Source organism: Protopterus annectens, chromosome 8.part0 (genome assembly GCF_019279795.1).
Source record: "Protopterus annectens isolate FY-2018-M chromosome 8.part0, PAN1.0, whole genome shotgun sequence".
In the NCBI taxonomy this organism is placed as follows: Eukaryota; Metazoa; Chordata; order Ceratodontiformes; family Protopteridae; genus Protopterus; species Protopterus annectens.
This window is the reverse complement of record NC_056741.1, coordinates 1,367,362,826-1,367,389,854: the sequence shown is the minus strand read 5'-3', so window position 1 is coordinate 1,367,389,854 and position 27,029 is coordinate 1,367,362,826. Positions and strand designations below refer to the sequence as shown.

General features: G+C 38.2%; 1 protein-coding gene across 2 annotated transcripts in view; it reads right to left on the bottom strand.

Annotated features, from left to right (window-relative positions):
* The window catches only part of LOC122809435 (transmembrane protease serine 13-like), a 548,009-nt gene that overhangs the window by 300,937 nt on the left and 220,043 nt on the right, over positions 1-27,029 (bottom strand). Inside the window, exon 3 of one of the 2 annotated variants that reach the window (XM_044080945.1) lies at positions 20,428-20,526. The exons of the other annotated variant lie outside the window; for it this stretch is intronic. Within the exon in view, the coding sequence (XP_043936880.1) occupies positions 20,428-20,526 (99 nt within the window). The remainder of the gene's footprint in view (positions 1-20,427; positions 20,527-27,029) is intronic. 2 annotated transcript variants of the gene reach the window in all.

The window sequence follows — 27,029 nt, the reverse complement described above, 5'->3', positions numbered from 1 at the left end:
CTTAGATAAAAATGAAAGGCTCTGGATCATAAATTTGGGTGCACTTTATAAGCCTAGTTTGAACAAACATTTAGAAGAAGGAATGTTGTTAAAAAGTTTACTTTAATATGTAGAAGAATTTACTTAATGTGTAAAAAAATGGAGGGTGACTTTATATACTATGTCTTTAAAAAATGGGTATATAAATGTATGTTTTACAAGGGACTGTATTATTCCACTGAAGACACTAGGGGGCAAAACCAGTTTGAACTTTCTTGTTTGCTGTGAGTGTTTGTCGGCCAATGGCATTATTATCTTTTTTATTTACTTTTGTGAATTATAACAGTTTATGTATTTAGTTGTGCTGGACTTTTTCTTTTGGTGGTTTTATACATTTTATATATATATATATATATATATATATATATATATATATATATATATATATATATATATATATACACCACACACACAGATTTTATTATCTGTTTCATTCTATACACTATATGCACTGTAAAAAAACAAATTATAAATATATACATATAGATATTTACAGAAATGCTATATTTGGCATATGTACACATATATATTACTCTTATGAAAGGTAACAGTTTGAAAATGAACTGTGTGTTAATAAACACTGTCAATGTAATATACTCTTTTATGAATACCGTATGCTAAAAAAAAGTAAATCAAAATACCAAGGTGTTTTTTTTGTGCATGTGCGGGCATGGAAGTTACTTTCACTTCCATTATTAGTGTCATCCTTCCACCCCTCCCAATACTATAATCAGTTTAAAAAACTTTACGTCCCAGATGAAAGCAACACACTTTATGATGACAATGGAGTGAAACTACCATTTTATATTTCTCTCTCTCTCTCTTTCTCTGTTATAGTCCTTTCTATAAATCTTATCAACTGACATTTGAAGGCTGCATGCCAGCAGACCATTTTCTCTGAACTGGCACACAACTGGGCAGCTTGCTCAGTTATATTTTGTTTGTAAACCTGGACCTTTCCCTTGTACATGTCTAAAGTGAACTCCAACTAGAATATGAAACAGATTTTAATGCTCACTTAAAGGTTACACTACTGAATTCTAAAGGAGCAAGTAACACACTGCCTTTCTAATTTTTATTTTTTGTAAAAATATTACAAGTTCAGTGTGAATGAGTCAGCAGCAGCAGCAAAACCTGCTTTTACAATCCTGGGAGTTACTGCTCTTACCACACTAATGCCTTCCTCAGGACTTAAATTCATTATTCTAATAACTTAATGATGACAGTTTCAGACCAGCACATGCGTGCCATCACTTCAGGACATGGCTGATGCCTACAGCTCTGTTTCCTACTTTATGACAGCTTTCTTTGAAATTGGTATTTTGCAACAGCTGTTAGAGTCTGCCTCATTTAACGCAATTTGCTAGTACATGATCAAGCCACGCAGGGTGCATTTGAGGCTGTCATTGCTAACAGTGCCTACACAGTCAAATACTACATTAGCTGAGCAGTTCCATCCCCTCCCCCAAAAGGCCATCATGAAAAAATTACTTTATTTCATAAGGCATATACTGCCACAGTGCCTTCAAAGGTTATGTAGTCGTATGCTGACACTGTTTTACGCCATGCCACATCCAATTTATTCCGAGTTGTGTGTTTGACCATGTTCATTTCTTGCACCTGCCTTGCTTTGGGTCACTCACCTATTGCTCATATCAGTTAGTATACTGTTCTACACTGTTCTTCAGTCAAAGAAAATAATTCCAGCAACAGAAGAACTATCTGGCCCATGTAGCAGAAGTCGTTTTCAACCTGATGGCTATTGTTTTAGATCATAGATTTGTAGTGTATTCCACCCCCACTAGAATATCGTGGAATGTTTCATGATTTTCTGAATGTCACTCTTGATCCACTCAGGAAGGTAGCTGTTTGCTATTAGCACCATGGCCATGAAATATTCTCCCACTTCACTCTCTCACTGCACACCCACCCCCAACTGCATTTTTGTGAATATTATTACCCTTATCATTGATCCCCTCCCCCACTTTCCTTTCCAGCTGACCATCAGCTCTAACTCTCCAGAACTTAAATGCCCTCAGTATAACCACATTCAGATGTGACCATTGGTTGGCTGAAAGGGGAAAAGTAGAGGGGAGCAACTCAACAGCAACACATACTCTGTCCTGTTACACAAGGGAGAGTGTTATGCTAAAATTGGGAGAGGGCTCCTTGATGTCATACATATGACTGTATTGTAGCACCAATTTACTGTCCTCCATGCATGCCATATTCAACTGTTATCCACTATATGATTACGGGACTAGTCCTATCACTGGGGTAGTGCCAGATCACAAGCAGGAAAACTTCACTCTCCCTCCTGGAACATCCAACCTGACATATTCTGCTCCTTCCCTCTTTTCTCTGACCAGCTCCTCCAGCACCTGAGACAGTAATTGAACTTGGAATGTTTGGGTCCAAGCAGGGGTCCATTTTGTTAATGCCACATTCAGGGTAGAAATACTGATTTCTTTAAAGTCAGAGGCAGCTGCTAGCAGTGAATTAATGGATTGAATGGACAGGGCAGAGTGGAGTGGGGTGATATGGGGCATGGTTAAATCTGAGCATGGTTGCATTTTAATTTTTGGTCATATGCAAGGTAAGCACTTGCTCATTAGCTACTCTGTAGTACCACTCTTCAGTCTATATGGCTGAGGATTACACATTTTTTTATTTTGATTTAAGTTTGTTAAACAGGTAGGTGGACTGATCCAAGCACGCTTTTCAGTTACTATCCAAGCTATTTGGCAATAATATTTTTCCAGGGACTTACATACACAGTTTAGCTATGTTTTACAAAGATCTGTGTACACATTTAGGTTACTCAACATAGTAAATCTACGATTCTTACAAATCAGGCGAAATAAATCAAGGATCAAGGTATACACTGCACAGCAATAATTGTGGGCAGGTACACAGCAGTACCAGATATGCAGATTTAGATTTTTAATATGGATGACTTTCTTAGTCTTTATCCATTGTCTTGGATGGGAGTACATTTAAACTGTTCTTTCAAGTAGTCCAGTAACCTCTGCCTAAATGCTGGATATTTCTTAAGGTCACATTGTATTCCTGATCTCAGTGAGGGGTCAGTTATATACATGATCCTCTCTCTGTCCTAGTCAGAGTCTTCCAGAAGCAGTCACCATTTGAATGCTGTGTTCTTCCAACCACAGCCAGATCCAGCACTAGACAACCTTGGCAGTCACCTAGGGCCCATTGGCTGGGGGTCTGCCACAGCAGTTAGTTTTTAATAAAAAACAAAAAATTTAAAATGTCTTCAATAAATACCCTTTGACCTTTGGGATTGTTGATGCATGCACCACCTGCTGCCCCTTCGTTTCCACATCTGCATGTGTTGAATTTAAACACAGTGAATGTCTGCTACTTTGGGATATTAAGAAACAAGTGAAGTGTGTGTGTGAAAGTGTGTGAGTGCGAGAGTGTATGTGTGCATGAAATGCCCTAGTTAGGGATAGCAGGTTAGTTAATTTGCTCAGGCTCAAACCCTGTACCTTAGTTACAGAAAGCAAGAGCCTGAATCCTCAACACCAACTATCAAAGCACTCAAAGTGCATTTTTAAAGGACTGAGTTTCAGTGTATTTTCAAGGAATTGTAAGCTTCAGTGCATTTTCAAGGAACTGTGAACTTCAAGGGAAAAGAAGTTTGTTACTGCTCATTCTATTTTCGCTGTATAACTGTCTGCACTATAACATTTGAAATTAGTGTTAGTAGCACAACAGGTAGCATACTTACTTTTGATGCAGAAGGCTATGGGCTCTACTCCCTCACCATATAGATCGATTGCTGATACTGTGTTGTGGGGTGGGTACTGCATTTCTGAGGGTGTCGTACTTTGGATGAGATTCCTAGTAACTATGAACCTTTTGTCTGTTTGCCATCCATTCCTTATTGCAATATTACCAGCTTACCTTTTTTTATGTAACCTAGGCAACTTATTCTTCAAGAGCAGCAGGCACTGAATATGTGTAATCAAGCACTGAAATATACACTTGTTTGCTGGCAACAACCTCTTCATTAGTTATAAATCTCTTTAATGTAGAATTATTCATACGACTTTTACTTCTGCATATTGACTGATACTGAGTGGACTTTTATGGCTAAAATGTTCCGAAATGGGCAGTTTTGCCATTATGGCTTCATATGCTTTGTTTCATTACTTATTGGAAAAATGTTCAAAACTACAAATTTAAAACGCACAAGTACTGTTGTATTATACAAGAAATATAATTTAATACAATCAGGAAGGTGAATCAAAGTACTCACGCATATCTGCATGGTCCTAAAAATGTTTGCAAGAAGCGTATGGTTTGAAAATAGCCCAAGGTAAACTTTATCTTCAACTCGCCAGATGCATTTTCTTTGAATGTGGGTTTCAATGCTGCTTCAATGATTGTGAGTTTCAAGGGAAGAGAAATGTACTGCTAATGCCAAGTCTGTTTTCATTGTGAGACTGTGTTGTTTGTCTAGCAAAAGACTATCAGTGTTTGTGCTATAAAATTTGAAATAAAAGTTTTAAATTAAATCAAAATATCTGTAATCATTGTAGAAGTAAAGAATAAATTAGTATTTACACTGACATGTTTGAACAGTATTTATGGTAATTGGGGAGAAATAGCCAAGTAATGGGACAATGGAATGGCTGCGGGGGAGGGCTACTGTGCATGTAGGGGGGGGTGGCTGATCAATTACCCTGCCTAGACCCCCATTTGACCAAGATCCAGCTCTTACTCCAACCAAAACCAATGTAACTAAAATCCAGTCATGTTTAGGAATTAAGTTTACTTCAGGCAGAGACAAGCACAATGTTTTATCCATTTGCTATTGTAGATAGGAAATATAGATCCCATAAGAGGTATTTTTACTTTATTTCATAAGAATCCTGTATTAAGTGTTACATTTCTCAGACTTTAGCAAGTTTCAAAGCTGAATGGTTTCCACTACTGCTGTAGTACTTACATTGTGTCTGCTAGTTTTGCAGGACCTTAGTATCTAGATTATGTGGTTTCCCCACAGTTGAGCTTTAAAACCATCAGTTTTGCATTAGGATGGTTTTCTGACTGCACTCTTGTAGTAGAAGTGTGCTGTAGCAAACTTATCTGAGTTGTCAGCTGCTGGCTGAAAGCTTATTGTGTGTGTTTTCCTGATTGGTCTGTAGGTCTTGTAGTTGTAAAACTTGTTCCTCTGATTCTTTATAAGCCCAGTGTTAGTGTTTTCTCTAGGCTGCTCTCCATGTAGCAGTGGTTAGCAGTGCCCTGTATAGACACAAATGCTATCAAGTTAAAATTTTCCTTAGAATAACAATCTCTGCCACCTTCCCCAGTACTCCTGCTACTCTAGGAACATCTGAGTTGCATGCAGAGCAGCGTCACCTTGTTGGATAGCTGCAGTTCACACTGACTATAATACCCATTCCTCATCCATGTGCTATCATCCCAGTCCAGTTAAATTTCCCCACTCTTCTCGCTGGTTAAACCTATAGTAAAAAAACTGAAACCATGGATAGGCACTTTCCTGCTATCTCTGTGGCCAGCCTGGTGGACATGGGCATCCTGAGGCAATGTAGCAATTGTTTCATGTAAACTGATAACCTCTTAAGCCTGAAACAAAAAAACACAGTATGCGAGAGATATAGTTAATGCTATGAAAATTGAGACATGAATCTCGCATACTGACAAACAGGTTGTCAGCATATGCACATCATTTCTCTCACTAAATAAGGTCTCAGCACAAACCCACATATGAGGAGGTACTCACAAGTAACTTACCAAAACCTCAGAGGCCTCCCATATGCTGTCATCAGAAACCACACATAAACAAAACCAAGTCAACCCCAACATGCACCAAAATACACATCACAATGCCTCCACAAGCAAGGCTCTAAGGCGAAACACCATACAGACATCTTGGTCATAGGAGAGTCCATCATGAGACAGACACCCCCCTCATCAGGTCGGATAAAGACAGGGTTACAGTCAGTTGCCTGTCAGGGGCCAGGATTCGCCAGATCATGCAGGCACTCCGGTCGCTCAACCACAAGTACCAGTATGACTTGAGTCATAGTCCATGTGGGTGTGAATGACCCAAGATGAACCTCCCTGGACTATATGGAGAAAGACATGACAGACCTCTCTGAATACATGTCACAGGCTGGTATGAGCATTGCATTGTGCAGTATTCTACTCTCACCAAGAATACAAACAGAAAATGATTGATTTTATAATTGATTTAGCTACTGGTGTCATTCTAAAGGAATCCTGTATTTGTCAGCCTGGGACAACATGATTGACAGACCATGTTGCTGTGCAGATATGGTCTGCACCTGCTGCCACTAGGCTTTCGAATACTGGCCAAGGCATTAGCCACCCCGTAGTGCCTTTTTAGGCAGTTGCTAAACCAACAGACCTACCAATGTAACAAATTCTTCTAATGTCAAGCTGAAGGTACTACTGTTCAGTGCTAGGAGTCATAAGAAACTGCACTCCCTGGAAGCTCTCCTTGCCCTGGAGAATGCTGATATCTGTACAGTTACAGAGACATGGGTCAAGGCTGCAGAAAGCACCCTGGCAGTGCAAGGCTACAATGCCTATCACACATTTAGACCACCATCTGAAAAGGAAAAAAAAATGAAAGGATGTTTCCATTTACATAAAAAGCAATCACACCTCTAGATTTGTCAAGCAGGATGACTCGCTTGACCTACTCCATGTCCGGCTGACCATAGGCAAAATCCCCCACCATATCATCCCCTACTACAGGTCCCCAACCATGAACTATAAAAACCACTCCACATACCTGAAGTTACTAGAATCACTTATCATTCAGACCAACACACTACTCATGGGTGATTTTAACTACCCCTTCATAAAATGGGAAACATATACGGCCAGTAATATGCAGGCTCAGAGATTCCTGGACTTTGTCAATGCAAATGCTCTGAAACAGCTCAACTGTATTTCCACTAGGGGCTCAAATATTCTTGACATGCTACTCACAAACATGGGGGAGCATTGCACTCCCCAGTGTAATGTCCTCATTGGCAAGATCAGATCATAAACTGGTATACTTTGAAATAAATGTAACAGCACCCACATCAAACTCTAAAACCCTAAAGAATTTTTCCAAGGCAAATTACCTCCTATTAAGTGATAGCACAGGCAATCTTAAAGCTCCCTCTAACCCTGAAAACATGGAGGCTTATGCAGAAGTATACACGAATGCCTTGCACAAACACTTAAACAAATGCATAGAAATAGCATTTGACTAAACTAAACCCAGGTCTAGCTGGAAAAACAAGACACTCTGCTGGACCCTTGTCATAAATAAACTATACAACAGAAGGCTGAAATTCCTGTCTAGAAGTAAGTGGAAGGGAGCACTACAAAGAAAAAAAACCCCTCATCAGTCTCAACAGACAAATCAGGGAAGTAGTCAAGTCTTCAAAAGCTAAATATGATACTAAAATAGCCTCCCAATCAAGGATAACCACAGAGCATTTTATAGTTATGTCTGACATCTTAAGGGAAACACTCAACAACGTTGGCTGTAGATGGCACTACCTATACTCAGATTACACACTGTTTAGACGGCTCCCACCGTCTAAGTGATGCTCTAATAATGCAGTGAGTGAAACTGACTCGAACCTGGTAAAAGTTTTAATAGCAGAGCTTTCCACAAAGATATAAAACCACAACGTTAAGTGCTTTCATCTGTAGATACAGACTTCTTCAGAACTTCTTCTTTGTTCTATGATCATTTTTTGCTCTGTCCAGAATTATTGTGCTGAGAGGTTGGGAGGGGAGTTAGTGGCTATGAGAATGTTGCAGAATGTACAGCTGCTGTTTTAATGTGTACAAATGCAAACCCTGTTATACTAGTATTGTGTACACCGGCAGCGTTTACAACTATCCCTGATGGTACGCCTTTGTTCTATGATCATTTTTTGCTCTGTCCAGAATTATTGTGCTGAGAGGTTGGGAGGGGAGTTAGTGGCTATGAGAATGTTGCAGAATGTACAGCTGCTGTTTTAATGTGTACAAATGCAAACCCTGTTATACTAGTATTGTGTACACCGGCAGCGTTTACAACTATCCCTGATGGTACGCCTTTGTTCTATGATCATTTTTTGCTTTGTCTACAGTTATTGTGCTGACAGGTTGGTAGGTGGGGGTTGCAGTCTGTGAGAATGTTGTGCAATATTCAGATATTTGCCTGGTATTTATCTGTTTTCATTAAAACATATGGGGTACACAATGCATTTTACTTCATAATCTGTTATTCCAGCATCTGTATTTGCTGATAAGCACATTGTTTTTTATGTTATGCCTTTGTGTTTTTATTTTACTTTCACTTCATCCAGATTTATTGTGCTGAGATACTGGGGGGTGAGGGCTGTGACAATTCTGCAGAATGTACTGATGTCTTAATGCGTGCCAGTGCAATCCCTGTTCTGCTATCAAAGTTGATCATAGCAAAGTTTCAAACTATCCCTGATGTTATGCCTTTGTTTTGCATTTTTTTTTTTTTTTGCGCTTTGTCTGGAATTGTTAAACCGTGAGGTTAGACGAGAGGTGTAGGGGCTGTGAGAATGTTGCACAATGTTTCGATGTTTGACCTGTACTTTTGGTCTGTTAGTCATCATAAATGTGAATTCACACAATGCATGCTACTGGAAAAATGTTATTCTACCATCTTTATTAGTTCATAACCACAATGTTTTAAACCCCTAATGTTACGTCCTTGTCTTTTTTTTTTTTTTTTTTTTTTTTTTTTTTTTTACCTCCTCTTCAATTGTGCTGAGACTTTTGGGGGGACTATGAGAGTTCTGCAGAATGTACTGATTATTGTAATGAATGCTAATGCAATTCCTGTTATTCTAATATCTTTCTAAGTTTATCATAGCAATGTTTTTAACTATCCTTGATGTTACACCTTTGTTCTGCAGTTATTTTCAGCTTTGGAATTATGCTGAGAGGTTAGGAGGTTGGTAGGGGCTGTGAGAATGTTGCACAATGTCCAGATGTTTGTTAGTGTTGGTCTATTCTTCAAAAATGTGGGGTCACACAATGCATGCTACTGCAAAATCTTATTCTAGCATCATTATTAGTTCATAAGTCCAGTATTTTAAATTCTTAATGTTCAGTCTTACTGTAGTGCTGTCCATCATGTGTGAGTGTCTATGTCCTGTCTGTGTAACTGTCTGCCTTATGTCTCTGTCCTGTGTGAGTGAGTCTGTGTGGGTGTCTTTGTGTACCTCTGCGGAACCGGCTACCTTGATTCTGTACAGAGGCTTGCCATAATGTAACAACATTACTACTAAATGCCAGTCAGTGTGTGTGTGTGTATTTATGAGTGGCTACCTTGCTGTGGTACAGGAGCTTGTAATGTAACATTTGTATTAAATGCCAGTCAGTGTGTGAACCTCTGTGTGTGGCTACCTTGCTGTGGTACAGTGGCTTGTCATAATTTATTGGTACGAAATTTTATTTATTTAGCATTTGTTGACCGGGAAAGTCCAACTAGGACAGAGCCTATTTTTAGCAGAGGCCCAGGGAGAAATGCTGCAGAAGCATGTCCTTAGAATGTGGGAGGAAACCACATGAACACAGGGAGGACATGCAGACTCCACACAGAAGGCACCCCAGCTGAGAATCAAACCAGAGAACCTCTTGCTGGGGGGGGGGGTGACAAAGTTAACTGCTGCACCACTGCGCAGTCCCAGTCATTGTGTGTGTGTACCATTGTGAGTGGCTACCTTACTGTGGTACAGGGGCTTGTCATAATGTAACATTGGTACTAAATGCCAGCCAGTGTGTACCTTGACATTTCAAGTCTTTTTAATGGTCTGAATGTAATAATACTACACAGTGATTGTTAAATGGTGCTTCATGAGCTTGATAGGGAATGAGGCGTGATGGCAATATGGTCACACTTTTTATATTCTCCTGGGTAGGGCCCCAACTTGAAACTTGCTGGGAGCCCCAAAATACTAGCACTGGCCCTGTTTGCACATTGAAAATAGACTTAGCATGAGCAATAGTAAACCTCTCCCTTGAAAGTTAGAATTCCTTGAAAATGCACTGGAACTCAAAATTCCTTAATGCACAGAAAGTTATCATTCTTTGACAATGCACTGAACCTAAACAGTCCTTGAAAATACATCTGTTGCTGATAGATTGGTGGTTGGTGTAGAGGATTCAGGCTCTAGTATCCTGTAAGCAAGGTACAGGGTTTGAACCTGAATAAGTTAACCAACCTGCCATTGCTAACTAGGACATTACGCACACATGTGAGGATGCAGACATACACATACGTATATACACACACACACACACACACACACACACACACACACACACACACACACACACACACACACACACAAACACACATGCACACACACCTGTTCTGCCGCTTGTAATCCTCCCTCATTCATTTTGAATCTCAGTTCTCTATAACTGCTCACTGCACATATAGACGAAGAAAATGCAATTGGGTACTCTTTTCAATCATAGTCTAAGCACCGGCTTCATACCAGCTGAATGGAAAACAGCCAATGTTATTCCCTAGCACAAAGGTGTTGCTTCCATTGACACAGGGAACTACAGACCTATTAGCCTGACTAGCCTTATCTCCAAGGCCGTGGAGTGAATCATCATGGACCTCATCAAAGCTATAGGTAATCCCCCAACACTTGACCCTACTCAGTTTGGATTTTTCAAAGGGAGATCATGCCTGTTAAACCTGGTGGACTTCTTTGAGACAGTCACCAAGGCCCAGGATGAAGGGAAATCTGTGCATACAGCCTACCTGGACTTAGCCAAGGTGTTTGTATCTCCCACTCAGGCATCACTGACAAACTCACCCAACTAGGCATCAACCCTTATATCATTAGATGAGTCACTAACTGGCTCACTGAAAGAATTCATATAGTCAAAATAGGGGAATCTACCTCCAACAGCAGACCTGTAACCAGTGGTGTTCCACAGGGATCAGTCCTGGGACCACTACTGTTTAGAATATTTTCCTCTGAATTACAAGAAAAAACTAAAGGTCTGGCTGACAAAGTTTGCTGATGGCTGCAAACTGGGAGTGGTCATAGAATCTCCAAATGATGTCAACATCCTACAAGAGGGTCTTACACATACAAATGATTGGTGTCAAAGTCATGGCTTTAAACTCAATGCAAAAAAATGTATTATCATTCCTTTCAGTAAAAACAATGTTCCTGCTAACTACCAAATCAATAGCAACACCTTAAGTATGCACTCAGTGGTGAGTGACCTCGGCACACAGGTTGACAGCAACCTTACTTTTGACTACCATGTCTCCACAGCAGCAAGAAGGGCATTCATTATTGCTCATCTCATAAGAGCATTGCCCCCAGAAAAAAAAGGTTATAACCTCTCTGTATTCTTCCCTCATCAGGCCAATAATTGAGTACAATGTCCTTTTTGGTATGTACCTTTCCAAGCACCTGAAGCAATTGGAGAAACCACAAAGGTTCCTCACAAGGAAGAGTTAAGATATTCAGCATATGCCCTATGGGGTCATCTGAAATCACTGTCACTTTATTCTGTTTTATACAGACTACTCAGAGGTGATCTCTGCCTTGCATACAAGGCAGTGTCTGACCCTGCTTTATCAGAAATGCTGCATACCCATAAGCCAAATGGTAGATGGATTATTTGCTCTAAAGACCATAAAGACCTTAACCTGGAATGTGACATTAATAGAACCTGCTGGAGGGACAGATTTGTCTCCCAGAGGCTAACATAGCTTTGGAACAGACTCCCAATTCATGTCAAACAGAGCACCTCTTTGGCCCTCTTCAAATGCAATCTGGACTATTGGATGGGTGACCATAAATTCACCCCAAGGGTTCCACCTGTGTCCCTCTTGGACAGGGGCAGTAGGTGCTGATCGTGGAAATAAGGGTAAGAACTTGTCTAGGCTTGTAAGGGCCCTAGGGCCATTAGCCTAGTAACTTCCTATGATCCTATGAACTGTTCAATACCCCATAACTGCTCGCTACTTTAATGTATGGATGAATGGAAAATCTCTAACCGCTCTAATATGCATGCGCACACACAGATGTAATTGCAGGTGCAATCTGCATATGTTCTTAAAGGAAAAATGACATGCATGCAAGTGCATTGTTAAAGAAGAAATGTAAGTTTTGTGGTAGTGGGCCACCCAGTTAAGCCCTGGCCTTCCCCAAGTCAATGGGACCTAGGCAACAGCCTAGGTTGCCTAGTGCTAGATCTGGCTGTGTACACAGCCAGAACAAATAGTAAACCTCCTGGCTGATAAATTCAGCTCAAATTTCACCCCAGTCATTTCCCATAATATACCCCCTCCCTTCCTTTGCCTATTATCACAAAAGAACAGCTCATCACTGCACTCTCTAAAGCTAGAAACATGGCATCAATGACTCTTGATGGAATCCCAGGGTGCCAATTAAAGAGCTTGAAACATGACCTAGCAGACCCACATGGATCTCTAATTACAGTCTCCAGATAGGTTTTGTCCCAATAAAGTGGAGGACAGCAACAGTCATCCCTCTGCACAAGTGTGGGGGGGGGGGGGCATCAACTGTCCCAGGATACTACTGATCCATAAGTCTGACTAAGACTATGGAAAGGCTAATCATGGACCTGGTTAACAATGACATAGGAAATCTCCAGACTCTAGACACAATCCAGTTTGGCTTTGTCAAGGGCAGGTTCTGCCTGCTCAATCTGGTGGACTTCTTTGAGAAGGTCACCAAGGCCGTAGATGAGGGTAAGACACTGCATACCACCTACCTTGACCTGGTCAAGGCATTTGACACAGAACCCCATTCAAGTATTACAGATATACTCACAAAATTGGGCATAAACTTCTACGTAACCAGATGGACAGACAAATTGCTCATGGATAGGACACACGTTGCAAGAGTGGGGGAATCCACATCCAGCAAGGGGTCAGTCATCAGTGGAGTACCACAGAGCCCAGTGCTGAACCACCTCCCATTTGGAATATACTTCTCAGATGTCAAGGCAAATGTAGATGGCCTTTGGTTGATCAAGTTTCCTGACAAATGTAAGTTGGGGGCAATCACCAACTCCCCATGCAATGTTGATATCCTACAGAAAGGTTTGACGCAGACTAATGATTGGCATCACAGCCATGGACTCAAACTAAATGTGAATTAGTATATAATAATAGCCTTTCTGAAATCAAATACCTCTGCAAATTACAACATTGGTAGCACCACCCCCAAGAATGGACCAGTGGTGAAAGATCTGGGTAGTCGGATAGTAATCTGGACTTTGCCCACCATGCATCAACTGTGGTGAGGAAATCCTTCTATATGGCTCAGCTTATAAGTAAGGGCATGGTATCCAAATCTAAGGATGTCATAGTACCACTGTACTCGGCCCTCATTAGACCAATAATCGAGTACAATGCACCCTTTGGCATGTACCTTGTCAGGCACCTGTAAAAGTTGGAGTGTCCTCTGAGGTTTCTCCCTAAAAGAATACAAGGCATAACCAACATATCATATGTGGAACAATTAAAAGCCCTATCACTGTATTCAGTTTACTACTGATTACTGAGCGGTTATCTGTGTCTGATCTACAATACAGTCTCTGACCCAGCCCTGATGGAAATGTTAAATATTTGCAAAACTAACCGCACAAGGGTTACATACGCCAAAGATCTCAACTTGATTGATAGATCATGCCTCAGAGACAGATGTGTCCAAGAGATTACCCCTTTTCTGGAAAAGGCTTCCTATTCACATAAAGCAGAGCCCTTCCCTGACCATCTTTAAGTGAAATCTGGAATGATGGATGAGAAATCGCAAATTCACTCTTGGGGTGATACCCCTGTCCCTTATGGACAGAAGCAGTCTATAAAAACAGTTAAAAGCCCACTTGCTAACCCTTGTTAACTTTCCCATAGGGATAGAAAATTGGGTAAACTCTGGGTAAAACTGGATAGGCCTGTAAAGGCTCTTAGTTCATAGTTCATAGATTATTACTAGGCTAACTACCTTTGTGGCCATTTTAAGCCTAGCCAATTACCCTATATGAGAATCAAACCCTGCACCTTGTATCTGTAAGGTAAACACCTTTACCATTATACCAACCTCCCTTGAGCCCTGAGCCTAGTAGCCTCCTATGAACCTTTGAAGGAGAAGGAAGAACAGTATCTTAAAGGGATGTTAGGCTGACATTTTACTGGAACACACACAATATAAAAATGTCCCCATTCAAGTCAAAGGCCAATGCTCAATGCTGTCCCAAAAAACTTCAGGGCCAATTTGTCAGTCTGGGGTAAAAGACACAGTGACATTAACTGGTTCAGATGCACTGTAATACATAGACATTATAGTCATTTCTATACTTTTCACTTGATTCTTGTGTTTTGTGCTTCCATTTCCTAGTTCACTAATAAGACACACATTTCCCCATTTTTGTCACACACTGCATCATATTCAAAATTTATGAATAAATATTGAGATGTGTATTTCTGGACATTTATCTTTAGTCTCTTAGTGCTCATGAGCTTCCATAGATTTCCCCACCTAGACAAGCATCAGCAAGTAAACTACATGTTTTATGAAATCACCACACTTGTAGATCCCATTTATTGCTGTAAATCACCACTTCTGTAATTCCTGCTTGCAGGAGCTCAATGACCATCCTGACTTCCAGAGATGCAAATCCCCCCACCCCCGCCTTGAATGACTCCCTCCTATTTAGAGCTGGATCATGGTCAAATGGGACCCTAGGCAGGGTAATGGACCAACCATACCAAGATCACATTACTTGACTGTTTCCAGTTACCATAACATGCTATTCAAACCCACCAGTTTACACACCTCTTTCTTCTTCACTTTTACAACCATCACAGAGATCTGGATTTAATTTTAAACTTTTATTTTACAACAAAACACCGATAGTCATTTGCTAAACAAAACACTCTCAGATTGAAAACAGACCACACGAGCAACAGTAGACATCTCTTCCCTTGAAATTCACATTTATTGAAAATGTGTCTGGCAACCCAATAAATAAGAGATATGCAAACAGCATATAGTGAAACACTAATTAGCAACTAGGAAAATGGTGCAAGAATTCTAAAGGCAAATATGCAATGCATTTGTCAACAGCCTGGGATAGCTTGTCTAGTGAAATAACTTGGTCAGATTTGCACATTAGAAGGATGTGCAAATCGGATCTTGTACTACAGGAAGCAGCTAATTAACAGTTTATAGTGTTAATAATCCATATTACAAGCCAGAAAAAACTGCTGTAACCCAACCCTGCAAAAAAGCAACCTGAATTAAAAATGTATTCATAGCTAAAATATTAACAATAAACTTGTAGACTTTATGCTATCCAGTTTATTTACAGCTAAATAATTAATGCATTGCCAATAGTCAGCAAAACTAGGAAACTAAGATTCGGACCTAAAGAACTCTGCTGATATGATGATGTAGAAGCAAGAGAAATAATGGTCCAAAACTGTCAGTTTATTATAAAATAACAAACAAAGCTTTCGAGGTGACAAACTCTTCTTCAGTATAGTATTAAAACAGACAAGCTGTAATGCATCAATATACATCACATGCCAGCCAATAAAAACAACACAGTTCATCACATGGTATAAAAGCCTACAAACTTAAAATCAAACTTGACTAATTCATATAGCAAAGCATCAGTTTGAAGTCAAGTCACATAAGAGTGTTTCTCTTTTAATAGTGGTTTTAAACTATTAGTGACATTTAATCTTGATGGGTGGTCAGCCCAAAAATAATTTATCCATTTATATTCCTCTATCTCTGTTTTATTAGCAAGGTCGCCACCTCTATTCCTTAGTGTGACTAATGATAAAACATGAAATTTAAACCTATGCTGCACACAATTCATCAGTATATGTCCAAGGCATTAGTTGGCTCACACCTTCTAATATTAGAGAGATGAGAGGAAATTCTTTCTTTTAACTTTTGGTTGGTCTTTCCAATATAGAATGCCACGCAGGCTATACAGATCGCTAAATAGACCACATTGTGGGTATTGCATGTTGCATATTTTGGAAAGAAAAATGTTTTATAAGTATGCGGATGTATAAAATCATTAGATATATTTATATATCTACAGGAATTACAACTATAACATGGGGCAGTAGATCTTAAACAGTCCTTTCCTGCTATTTTAGATTTACCTTCACTCAAGTCTTTGTAATATAGAAACTGCTTTAGGTTCATTTCTCTTTTATAGGTGAACTGAGGTCTTTGTCATATAATTTTACTTAACTCAGTATTTGATTTAAGTATAGTCCAATACTTCTGTATTACAGATCTCATCTAGGATGCACACCTATTATATTTCATTATATATCTAATAGACCCTTCTCTATTCTCTTTTAGTCATAGTAGGTTCCAAATTTTTAGTTTGAGACAAAATTCTTTTTTCCTAACTACATACTTATTATTATTCTCTATCAGTTTTGTATCATAGCCTCTTACCCTAATCTCAAAACCATTATCAGCAGTATTTACTCTACTGGCCTTCAGAAATTGGCTTTTAACAACATTTTTATGGATATACCTAGGATGCATGCTTCATGCATGCACATATCTTGTTGCCTGCACATTCTTCTTATAAATGGATCTTTCAAAAGATGGATAGTTATGTGTAATATTAACATCTAAAAATTAGTAGTCACATCTGAATATGTTGTACTTTGCAAATACTCTACAATAACTTAAATTTCTTCTATTCTTCCTTTCCATAACAAAAAGATGTCATCCATGAATCTTTTATAAAAACTCAAATTTGAGTTAGAAAAATTATTAGATTCATATATGACCTGTTCTTCCCAGTGTGCTAATACTATGTTAGCATAAGTATTTGCTACTGGGGTGCCCATAGCTACCCCCAGCCACTGATGAAAATAGTTCTCTCTGAACATAAATACATTATTAGCAAGCACTGTGTCTAACATAGAACATAACACATTAATTTTGGCCACACTCAAGCTACTATGGTTACTAAGGAACTCTCCAACAGACTGTATTCCTATATCACTAGGTGTGACTGTAAACAGCAACTTTATACCTAGAGTAACTAAAACCACTCTTGTGACACAGTTCTCTTTTGACTAGGTATGCAATGATTAGGAACACCACCATGAAAGAGACACCTGGTTGACAAGACTTGAAAATTTATTTAATGCTTTCGTCAGTAAGTGCACATAGCCTTCTTCAGAATAAGAAAGTATGCACCATCACTTCCTTTTAAAATCACAAAATCACATGACAAGTTGCATAATACAAAGTTTAAGATTTTAAAATTTCAAAAGGCTCCAGACTTTTAAACCATGTTACCATATATTTACATGCCCCAAAATTATACATTTTGTTTAAAAATGTATTTAAAGTCTGAATATAAGCACTTGCATAAATGTATATGTATATACACCTCCCCACACACACGTGTGTGCACACCCCTACACATTTTTATACCAAAACATTGCATTTCTAAAATGTTCTATACTAAAAAGTTTCATTTATTTATATTTATACATAGAACTGATAATACCAACAATAATGTTACTGTTTGAAGTCAAATACATAGCATAGTATGCAATGATGTAAAAAATTCACTTACTTCTTTAATAAAACTTTTACCATACTGTAACATACCATGCAGCTCTTTCTCTAAATATTTAGATCGTGCAGTGGTAATCCATCTTTTCCCTGATACAATAGGTCTCATCGATGGATTAGTAATGTTTATATGTATTTTTGGGAGACTGTAAATGTTTTGAGTTACAGGGTGTGCTAAATATAAGTAATTATATAGCTCTGGTGTAATGGAGCATTCCATTAGTAAATCATATAAAAAAGGTTTCACTTTATAAACAATATCATTCACCTGTAAGTGGCTAAACTTCTTAAATGTACTCTCATCAAACAAAAACTAGGAAACTATGATTCATACCTAAAGAACTCTGCTGATATGATGATGGTCATGTTTACTAGAATTAGTTCCTTTAATACAATACCTATTCTGCAATGCAAGAACTAGGTGAACACACACGCACACACACACACACACACACACACACACACACACACACACACACACACACACACACACAAATGTCCATCAGTTACAACCCCTTGTATGACTGTGTATAACTACCTTTCAGCTGTCCAGATTTTCATAGAATGCCCACATTTTTGCCTCATATTTTTGGTCTATTCCTCATAAAATGTGTGGTTTCCTGGCAAATCACTGACAATCTTAAGACCAAAGTCACTAAATAATGACATACATTTGAGTTTCAGACTTCAAATTCTTCAGAAAATGTATCTTAGCACAAACCTTATTACTCTAGAAGTTTATAAGAGCAATATTTAAGATCTGTCCTTATTTTTGAGCATTTGTCTTCCAATTTTTGACATGCTTTGTCCAGATTTCTTGCACTAAGAGGTTGAGAGGTATGGACACCTCTGATGTCTGCTTGTGATCAGATGAATAAATAAATAAATAAATAAATAATGACCTAGAAGTGCATTTCAGCTTGCTGCTATGACAACCATACAGTGTACTCCATTGCATCCTTCACCCCCCTCCCAACCTTTTAACTCAAAAATCAGAGAAAAGGATACAAAATCAGGAATAAATTTTAAATATTGGTCTTGTATACTTAGAAAGTTGCTATTACAATAGATTTTGTGTTAGCAAGCATTTCCTGAAGGATATGAATTCTGAAACTGACATCTGCCATTTAGTGACTCCAGTCCATAATGCTTTACCAGTAAGTCACAACTTTTATGAGGAACATACCACAAATAGGAGGAAAAAATGAGAGACAGTTGAAAATTTACTCTCTGCGCACAAGCATGGACAGACACACGAACACATACACAAATCCATCAACTACATGCACTTGTAGGACTGTACACTTTTCTGCTAAAGATCAAGCAAATTAATAAATTCATATATAATGGCCCAGAAATCTAGTGTAGCTTGTTGTTGACAGAACCATACAGTGTAACCCAATGCAACTCCCCTCTGCCCCTTTTGGCTCAAGAATAAGAGACAAAGACCCAAAATCAAGAACATATTTTAAATAATTTCCTTTATATACCTAGAAAGTTGTTGGAACAACAGGCTTTGCATTAGCAAGCATTTTCTTAAGGATACAAAGTCTGAAACTCAAATATCTATCATTATTTAGTGATTGCAGTCTACAATAACTTGGCAGAAAGCCACATATTTTACAAGGAACAGACCAAAATACCTTCTCTGCTCAAAAATTCTGGACAAAAGCAAAAATACTGGGTGAGCAAATGTTGTGTGTTTTTAACCAGGTAAGCCCAATGGACACATTGTTTCTTTTAAAGAGCAACCCCAGAGCACTGTCTGGTTATGTTACTGGCTCAGAGTCACTTAGAAGACAAATGGTGGAAGGATTCAAACCCTGTACTTTTGACTTCAGGAAGCAGTTAATTTACAGCTTAGAGCCTTAATCCTCTTCAAAAAATTCCAGACACTTGTTAACTTCTTCATTATCTTGTAAATTACTAAGGATTACAGCCAGTCAATAATGTCAGTCATTAAAGTTTTATAGTAATTGTTGTTCAGAAAATGCATGCCAATACAAAACCCATTTTTCTGATAATTTTGTGCATGAATTAGAGTAGTCTGACTCTTATATGTCTCTACTTTTGCAGAGCATCTTTGATTTTGCTTCATATTTATACTCTCTCCTTCATTAACTTAGTTTTTTTCTGGTCCATCAGTGAAGATTAGAGTCAGTCAATAATATCAGTCATTAGAGTTTCATTGCTCTTTTTCTGCAGACAATGCATGTCCATGCAACACCTATTGTCTTGCATACATACATACTTACACGTATACTATCATAAATATATGCTGGTAAGCTCAAAAAATTATTGAAACAAAAAATATATATATATCTATTTTCTTGTCAAATTCATAGTGTCTAAAGTACACTGATTCACTACCCAAGGTTAGCTCAGGCTTATTTTAAGACTTGTCTTGCATTTTAAGTGCCCATACATCAATGGCTTTGTTGACTGAGCCAGCAAATGTTTTGTTATATGATGAGCTGCATATATTATACAGCCTCTAATGAATTATACTATGTTACGCTGTTTTATAGCCAATAATTATTCATCCATGGGTGTCGCCATTGTACTCAGTTTAGATTCAGACAGTGTATACTGCTAGACATACATTGTGTACAAGAGCCAATGAAGAGAGAGAGTCAATTGTTTAGATACAAAACATTTCTGCAGCTGTACTTGTACAAATGTAAACAAAATCATCACTACTTACCTATGAGCCAGATACCCACAGCAACACACAGGCAGACAACAAGCAAGGTGACTATACCACAACATCTCTTCTGAGAGGAATTCCTTTTAGGCTGGGGTGCTGGAAATGAAATAGAAATATAAGTCCAACGGTTTGTTATTTTTTCTTCATTCTACATATTTACCTTTACAAGTAACAGTTTTTAAGCATTTTTAAGTATGAAAGTGCACTGCCTGACAGTAAAGGAGGAGATCATAAGCCTATCTAGTTTACCTTGTGCAGCTAACACTATATTATCTCCATTCCTATCTTCTCCATTATTTTTCCAGCTGTCCTGTGCCTTCTTGAATGCCTCTGTGAATTCTCTCTCCACAATCCATTTAATAGTCCGTTACACAAGCTGAGAACTCACTCTGTTCTTTTGATTCAAATCACATCTCCTTGACAGTTCTTGTGCACAAATATGTCTTCTCCGTCTCTTCCAGTCTCCGATAAGACGACTTTTAGCTCTTTTCATCTTTGATTGCATCTTTTCCTTCTCCTTTCTGTGAACCTTTCTGATTTTTTTTTTACTTGGATTCCTTCTAGAAGTCTGATGTCTCTTTCCTTAATTGACCTCCAGAAATGCACACAATACTCAGAGTATGGTCTGACCAGGGACCTGTATGGTGAAAGCATAGCCTATTTTTGTTTGCAGTTCAGCCCTGAAAATGCAGACCAGCATTCCGTTTGCTCTTGCCAATGTCCTTTCTATCTGCTCCTAGTAGTCCATGTCAAGTTTGATCAACACCCCCAGATACTTTTCCTGATGTGTTACCACATCTTTCTACTGCTGATGCTTCACAAACCAGAGCTGTTATAGCCCAAATACAGGACTTTGTTTTTGCCTGCTCCAAACCTTAGTTGCCACCTTTCTGCCCACTGGATCAGCTTCTTCAAATCTTTCATTAAATTCTTTTCTCATCCTCTTCTGCTGCAATTTTATTTGTGTTATCAGTAAATAAACTGGTTCATGTTCTTACATATCTCTGCAAACTACTAACCCAGGAATCATCCTCGCGGTACTCCACCAGCCATTTTCTTTACTCCTGGCATTGCCATCTCACCACAAGCACCTATGCCTTATTAATCAGCTATGAGACAGTTTAAGCCTTCAGTCTTGTTTCTTCCCCAAACATGTAGTACATAGCAACAGCAATCAGAAAATCCTTCTATCCAATCCAGTTAATAAGTAAAGGTACATCAACCAAGTCAAAATGAGTTGTTACTCCTCTAGACTCAGCCCTGATCAGACCAAATGTAGAATATGATGTCCCTTTTAGTATGTAGTGATCCAAATACATCATGAAGCTAGAAAGACTCCAGAGGTTCATAACTAAAAAGATCACTGGACTAAAGATTTTCGGTTACTAAAACCGTCTCAAAGCAATTTAAACTATGATTTTTTTTTTTGCATAGACTCCTCAGAGGTGATTTATGTTTAACATTAGATTCTGTTGCAGACCATTTTCTCCTTGATATCCTACAGCTCCACAAAGCAAATGGCTTCACAAACACATGAAATAAAGATGAAAGTCTCCATTGATAAATAAAACTATCTGGAGTGACAGATTTATTACTCACTGCTTCCACCATCTTCTAGTACATTCGAATGAGGTAAAACAAACAACTATCCAGCCTGTTCAATATTCAATTTAATAAAAATATAAAAATGTATGCACTTTCATTATTGTAAAAGCATATAAATATCTTCATCAGACATTCTTACCATCTTAGGTCAGTAGTTTGAATATGTTCATTGTCAATCAATGGTATTCTATCCACCAATAGATGTTTAAAGATTTCAATTAAAAAAAAAAAAAAAAAAAGCTAAATTGAATTATTATTAGGCCCTGGTGCTCTAAACACATTAAATCTAAACTGCCAAAGACATTCATGCCTATCTAAAAGGGCCTCTAAATTGCCATCTCTCATCTATAATAACCTGCTGTAACACAAAAAAAATAAATCTTTTGTAACAAATTTCTGCTGTGTTTCACTAGTAGTGTTCATTTTTGCCTTTATCATTCTCACATGTTCTGTAATATTGCCTTTCAGCTTAGCCTCCCAGTGCAGAAGGATTCACAAGCCAAACACTGTGCATGGTAAATGACATTCTTACTGTCACACATAAATCTGCCCTTGCTTCCCACTGTCATATTTATGTATAAGTTAACTTATGAATTGTTAGAAACAAACTTGCACTGCCTATATCCAAAGCAAGAATACATTCCAAAGCTTTTATTGGTATTTTTTCTTTCTTTTTTTTTTAATTGATTCATCTCTCTTCCCTTCCAAAATATTTTAATGTTACTTGCCCTCCTGTCAACAAATTCTGATTGATTTTATTCATCCGTCCTCAACCCCGTATCCCATTTTGCACATAGGGTCAGGGTGTCACTTTAACAGTGACAACCATCTTGAGCCAAGGTTTACACTGCCTGGTGGCTAGCCCTACCATGGTAGTTCATTTGTACCACTCACTTGCACCTACGGCCAGTTTAGAGTGTCCAATCTATCTACTGCATGTCTTTGGAATATGGGAGGAAATTGGAGCACCCAGAGAAACCCATGCAATGTCAGGGAGGACATGCAGATTCTGCACAGAAGGCATGCAGCCAAAAATCAAACCGGAGAACCTCTTGCTGTGAGATGACAACGCTAAGTGTTGCACCACTGTCTGACTGATTTTATCACGGCACGTAATTCTCCTTGCCCCTTAATATTCTCCAGTGCCTGCTAACAATGCTCTGTTTTCTGACAGTCCCTAGTAAAGGTGACGGACACCTTCAAAGTGTCAATTGTAATGTTCTTTTTTCAATGTTGTTTATCCCAAACTTGGCATTAGGCCCACACATTCACACTCCATCTCTGCCTCTGATCACTAAAACCAAAGTATCTTGAATAAGATTTTTTAAGGTATCCCTTTTCTTGAAAAAAGAATAAAACAATTTCCTGACATTTCTCTAAGAAAACACCGTCTTCTATAGTAAGTCAGGAAGCCCCAATAAATTGGATTTTTATAATACCTCTATGTGTAGTCTGGATGCATGATGGCATATTCCAAGTATTTGTTTCCTCTGATTTCTTTCCTACAAAACTTCACACATAACCCCCATTCTTATAAATAGACATATCTAAATAATTGATTTGTGCAGCCCCAATATTCATTTCAAATTTCAAATATTCCGATGCTTCATTCAAATACTTGGTAAATTACAACTCTTCCAACCCAGAGTCTCAATAAAATGTAAATAAGCTCTATATTGCTTACAAAATTGTGAATGAAAAATATTCTGCTCTTCCCATGCCATAAAAAAATATTGCCATACATGGGCACCATCAGGTTCCAGATTGCAACCCCTCTTGTTAGGTGATAAGCTTTATGGTTAAACATGAAGCACTCTCCAACTAATTTATTAAGAACATTTATGAGTGGATAGAGCACACATGATTGACAGGGAATGTATTTAAAATTACTGACATAACATGGTAAGAATATGTGAGGAAGAAGTTCTTTATATATTTTTATAAGAACGAAAGTGCTTACATATCTATATCTTTATTTATTTTATTAAATTGAGTTTTGAATGAGATGGAGAGTTGTGTATTTGTTTTACTTCATTTTTTTAATTGGAACATGCATTTGGTGCACTTTTTGTATATGCGTAAATGAGAGTTATACCCTTTGCTTTAAGTCAAACCTTGTCATTTCAATGGGCATCCTTAAATTTATCTCAGATCTGACTTGTTATGCCCTACTAGAGGCAGGAACTGCCCTATGTGGGTGATTGTAGTCCTTGGACTGTCTCTGCCTTGTAAACGCTATGAAAACCATAAATTTTCTATCAACCTCCTGTGTGGGATCAAGTCAAAGGAATTGCTGAAGTCCTGGTAGATCACATCTACTGATACCCCACTGGCAAGTTAACCTGTAGCAAAATCATAAAACTAGATAAGGTTTGATTGACAGCTTTTTCTGTCCATACTCTCACATTGGGTACTGCTCTGTAATTGCTGGCTTCTAGGAATGTTATCTTTCCTCTCAGGTTTCATTTTACGACTTTTCTTTCCACTGCTGTTAAGTTAATACGTTTGGAATATGTAGACAGAGACTAAGCAAAAGATAATACAAAAATTGAGAAAATGGAAGCTGCTGTCTACTGATAAATAGTCGAAGGATTTTATTTGGGAGGAGAAGAGGGGAAGAGTCAAGTTGGATAAGCGGATCATCCAAATAGAACAAGGAGCTTTGAAGTAACCTGATTTGAAGACTTTTATACATAACACAAGCAGGAAGCTACATTTAAAAGTGGAAAGGGACGATGATGAAACGGGGTAATTTACAATATAAGGAAAACGTGGAATATTGGTCCCAGATCCTTAAGGAGAATAACGGTCAGAAACAGCATTATAATAAGGAAAACGTGGAATTTTGGCCCCAGATCCTTAAGGAGAATAACGGTCAGAAACAGCATTATATTCATAAAGTAGCAGAAAGTATACGAAGAACTAAGCCAACAAAAAATGGAGAAAGGAAATTCTGCTGATAGGGATAACTGCAATTAGGGGTAAGAGAATAGGCAAGAGGGCGCTGGAATTTACTAGAGGAAGGTGCTGCCAAAGCAATCAAGGTATTGGGAACAAATAATTAAAGAGGTTAAGGTGATACAAATCAAAGAGGCCAAGAGGACATTTAAAATGCAGGCTAGTGATTGCATCCCTATCATGGATTGATATCAGAGAACAGGCAAAGAGAAAGGGATAGGGGAATCCTAAATGAAAGACCACCACTGGTTGAGTTTTTAATTAAATCTAAAACAGAAGCTGCTGCTAAAAAGGGGATAATTATAAGGGCATATAAAATATTGCTGTATAACTATAGGAATCAATCAGAGGTGGTCAGAAAAGATTGGGAGGAGAGGTTAGCAATTCACAAAGATGCAATGAGAGGAAATAAATATAGTGCTCAAATGTGCAAAAAAAAAAAAAACTAGAAGTGTTTGCATAAATACTTTTATACACCAACTCTGACATGAAAACTGGGCAAGCAAATGACAGTAACTAAGGAAATGATTTTTTGAGCTGGGATACAAGATCTGAATTGCCTAGACATAGCAAGTCTTTCTTAAAGTTAGTTCTGTTGACTGCCAAACAAGCAATTACTAGAATATGGAAATCGAAGTCTAAACCAACTATAACTGAAGTAGTGAAGTAGTGAATGAGGCAACAGAGACAAAATATTAGGAAGTGGGATCTTTAGAAAAAAGGTAGGAGTAAATTAAAAAGAAAAAAAATGGAAATTGTGGGAACAATATATGCAGAAAAATGTTTTGGAAGAGGAATGAGGTTTAAGAAAAGGCAGGGACTGAACAACTTATGTAATTTTGCTTTGATTATATATTGAAAACAATATATGTGATGTATAATGGTTGTAAATGTGAACTTGTTAATATGGTTTGATTACTTTTCTATAAATGTAAGGTTGCCTATCATTCAAAAAAAGATGTTTAAAATGAATATGTTTGTAGTTTCCCCTCATTTCTTGCTTACTCTCTTGTACAAGGATATCTCATGTACTGTCTTCCAGTCGTCAAGCATTTCTGTACTTGACAGTGATCTGCTAAAGGATTTCCATCAAGTGGTCTACTTGATCACTTGCAAGATTTCGGACAACATTGGGAGGTAGCTCATCATGTCACTGGGCTTCATGTTCCATATTGGTAGAAATGGTCACGGTATGTATTGCTCTCTCAATTCTGTTCTTAATATATCCCGACATGGTAGCCTCCACTTAACTTTTGTGAAGGCTATAACAAAGTTGGCATTCTGTAGCTCTGTTGCAAATGTTATTTAATTGTTGCTTAGCCTGTCCTACCCTTTCTTCATTCTGATATATACCTTAACTAACCCTTGTTTTCATTCCTGATTCATTCTGCTAAGTCTCTTTCAATGCATGCTGTCTCTGCCCTTACTGTCTTTGTTGCTCTTCTGCTAACCAAAATAGAACTGAATAGTCAACAAGCTAGTGTAAAGGACTAATTACCAGAAATCACAAGCCAATACCAAGGCACAGCACTATAGCAGATTTTGAAAATATACAGAGTACTTTTGTCTTTGTAGTACAGAAGACCGTGTATAAAGTTTCAGAATCTACTATTGTCTTGGCTGGGTTTGGTATTGGCTGATGATTTCTGGTTATTTGTTGCTCTACTGCTAGCCTCTCCTTGCACTTTGTCTCTCCCTCCCCACCCTCTTCTTTCCACTTCCAGAAGTAGATAAATTTCGACTTTATTACGAGCTTCAGATTGCTATATTGTCACATTGGACTTCTTTTTTTTATTTGCCTCTTTCTGAAATTCTTGTCCATAGACCTGAGTATTCTATCTCCAGTCCACTCCCATGGCTTAACTCCAGCAATCTGTTACAAGTCTCATAACATATCAACGATCCTCTCCTATGATACCATATTCCCCTCTTGCAAAAATCCCTCACCATCATCTTGTCATTTTATTATTTCTTTTCTCACTCATAGAAAATCTGACATCATCTTTTGTTTTGCTAATTTCACCCTTTCTCTACTT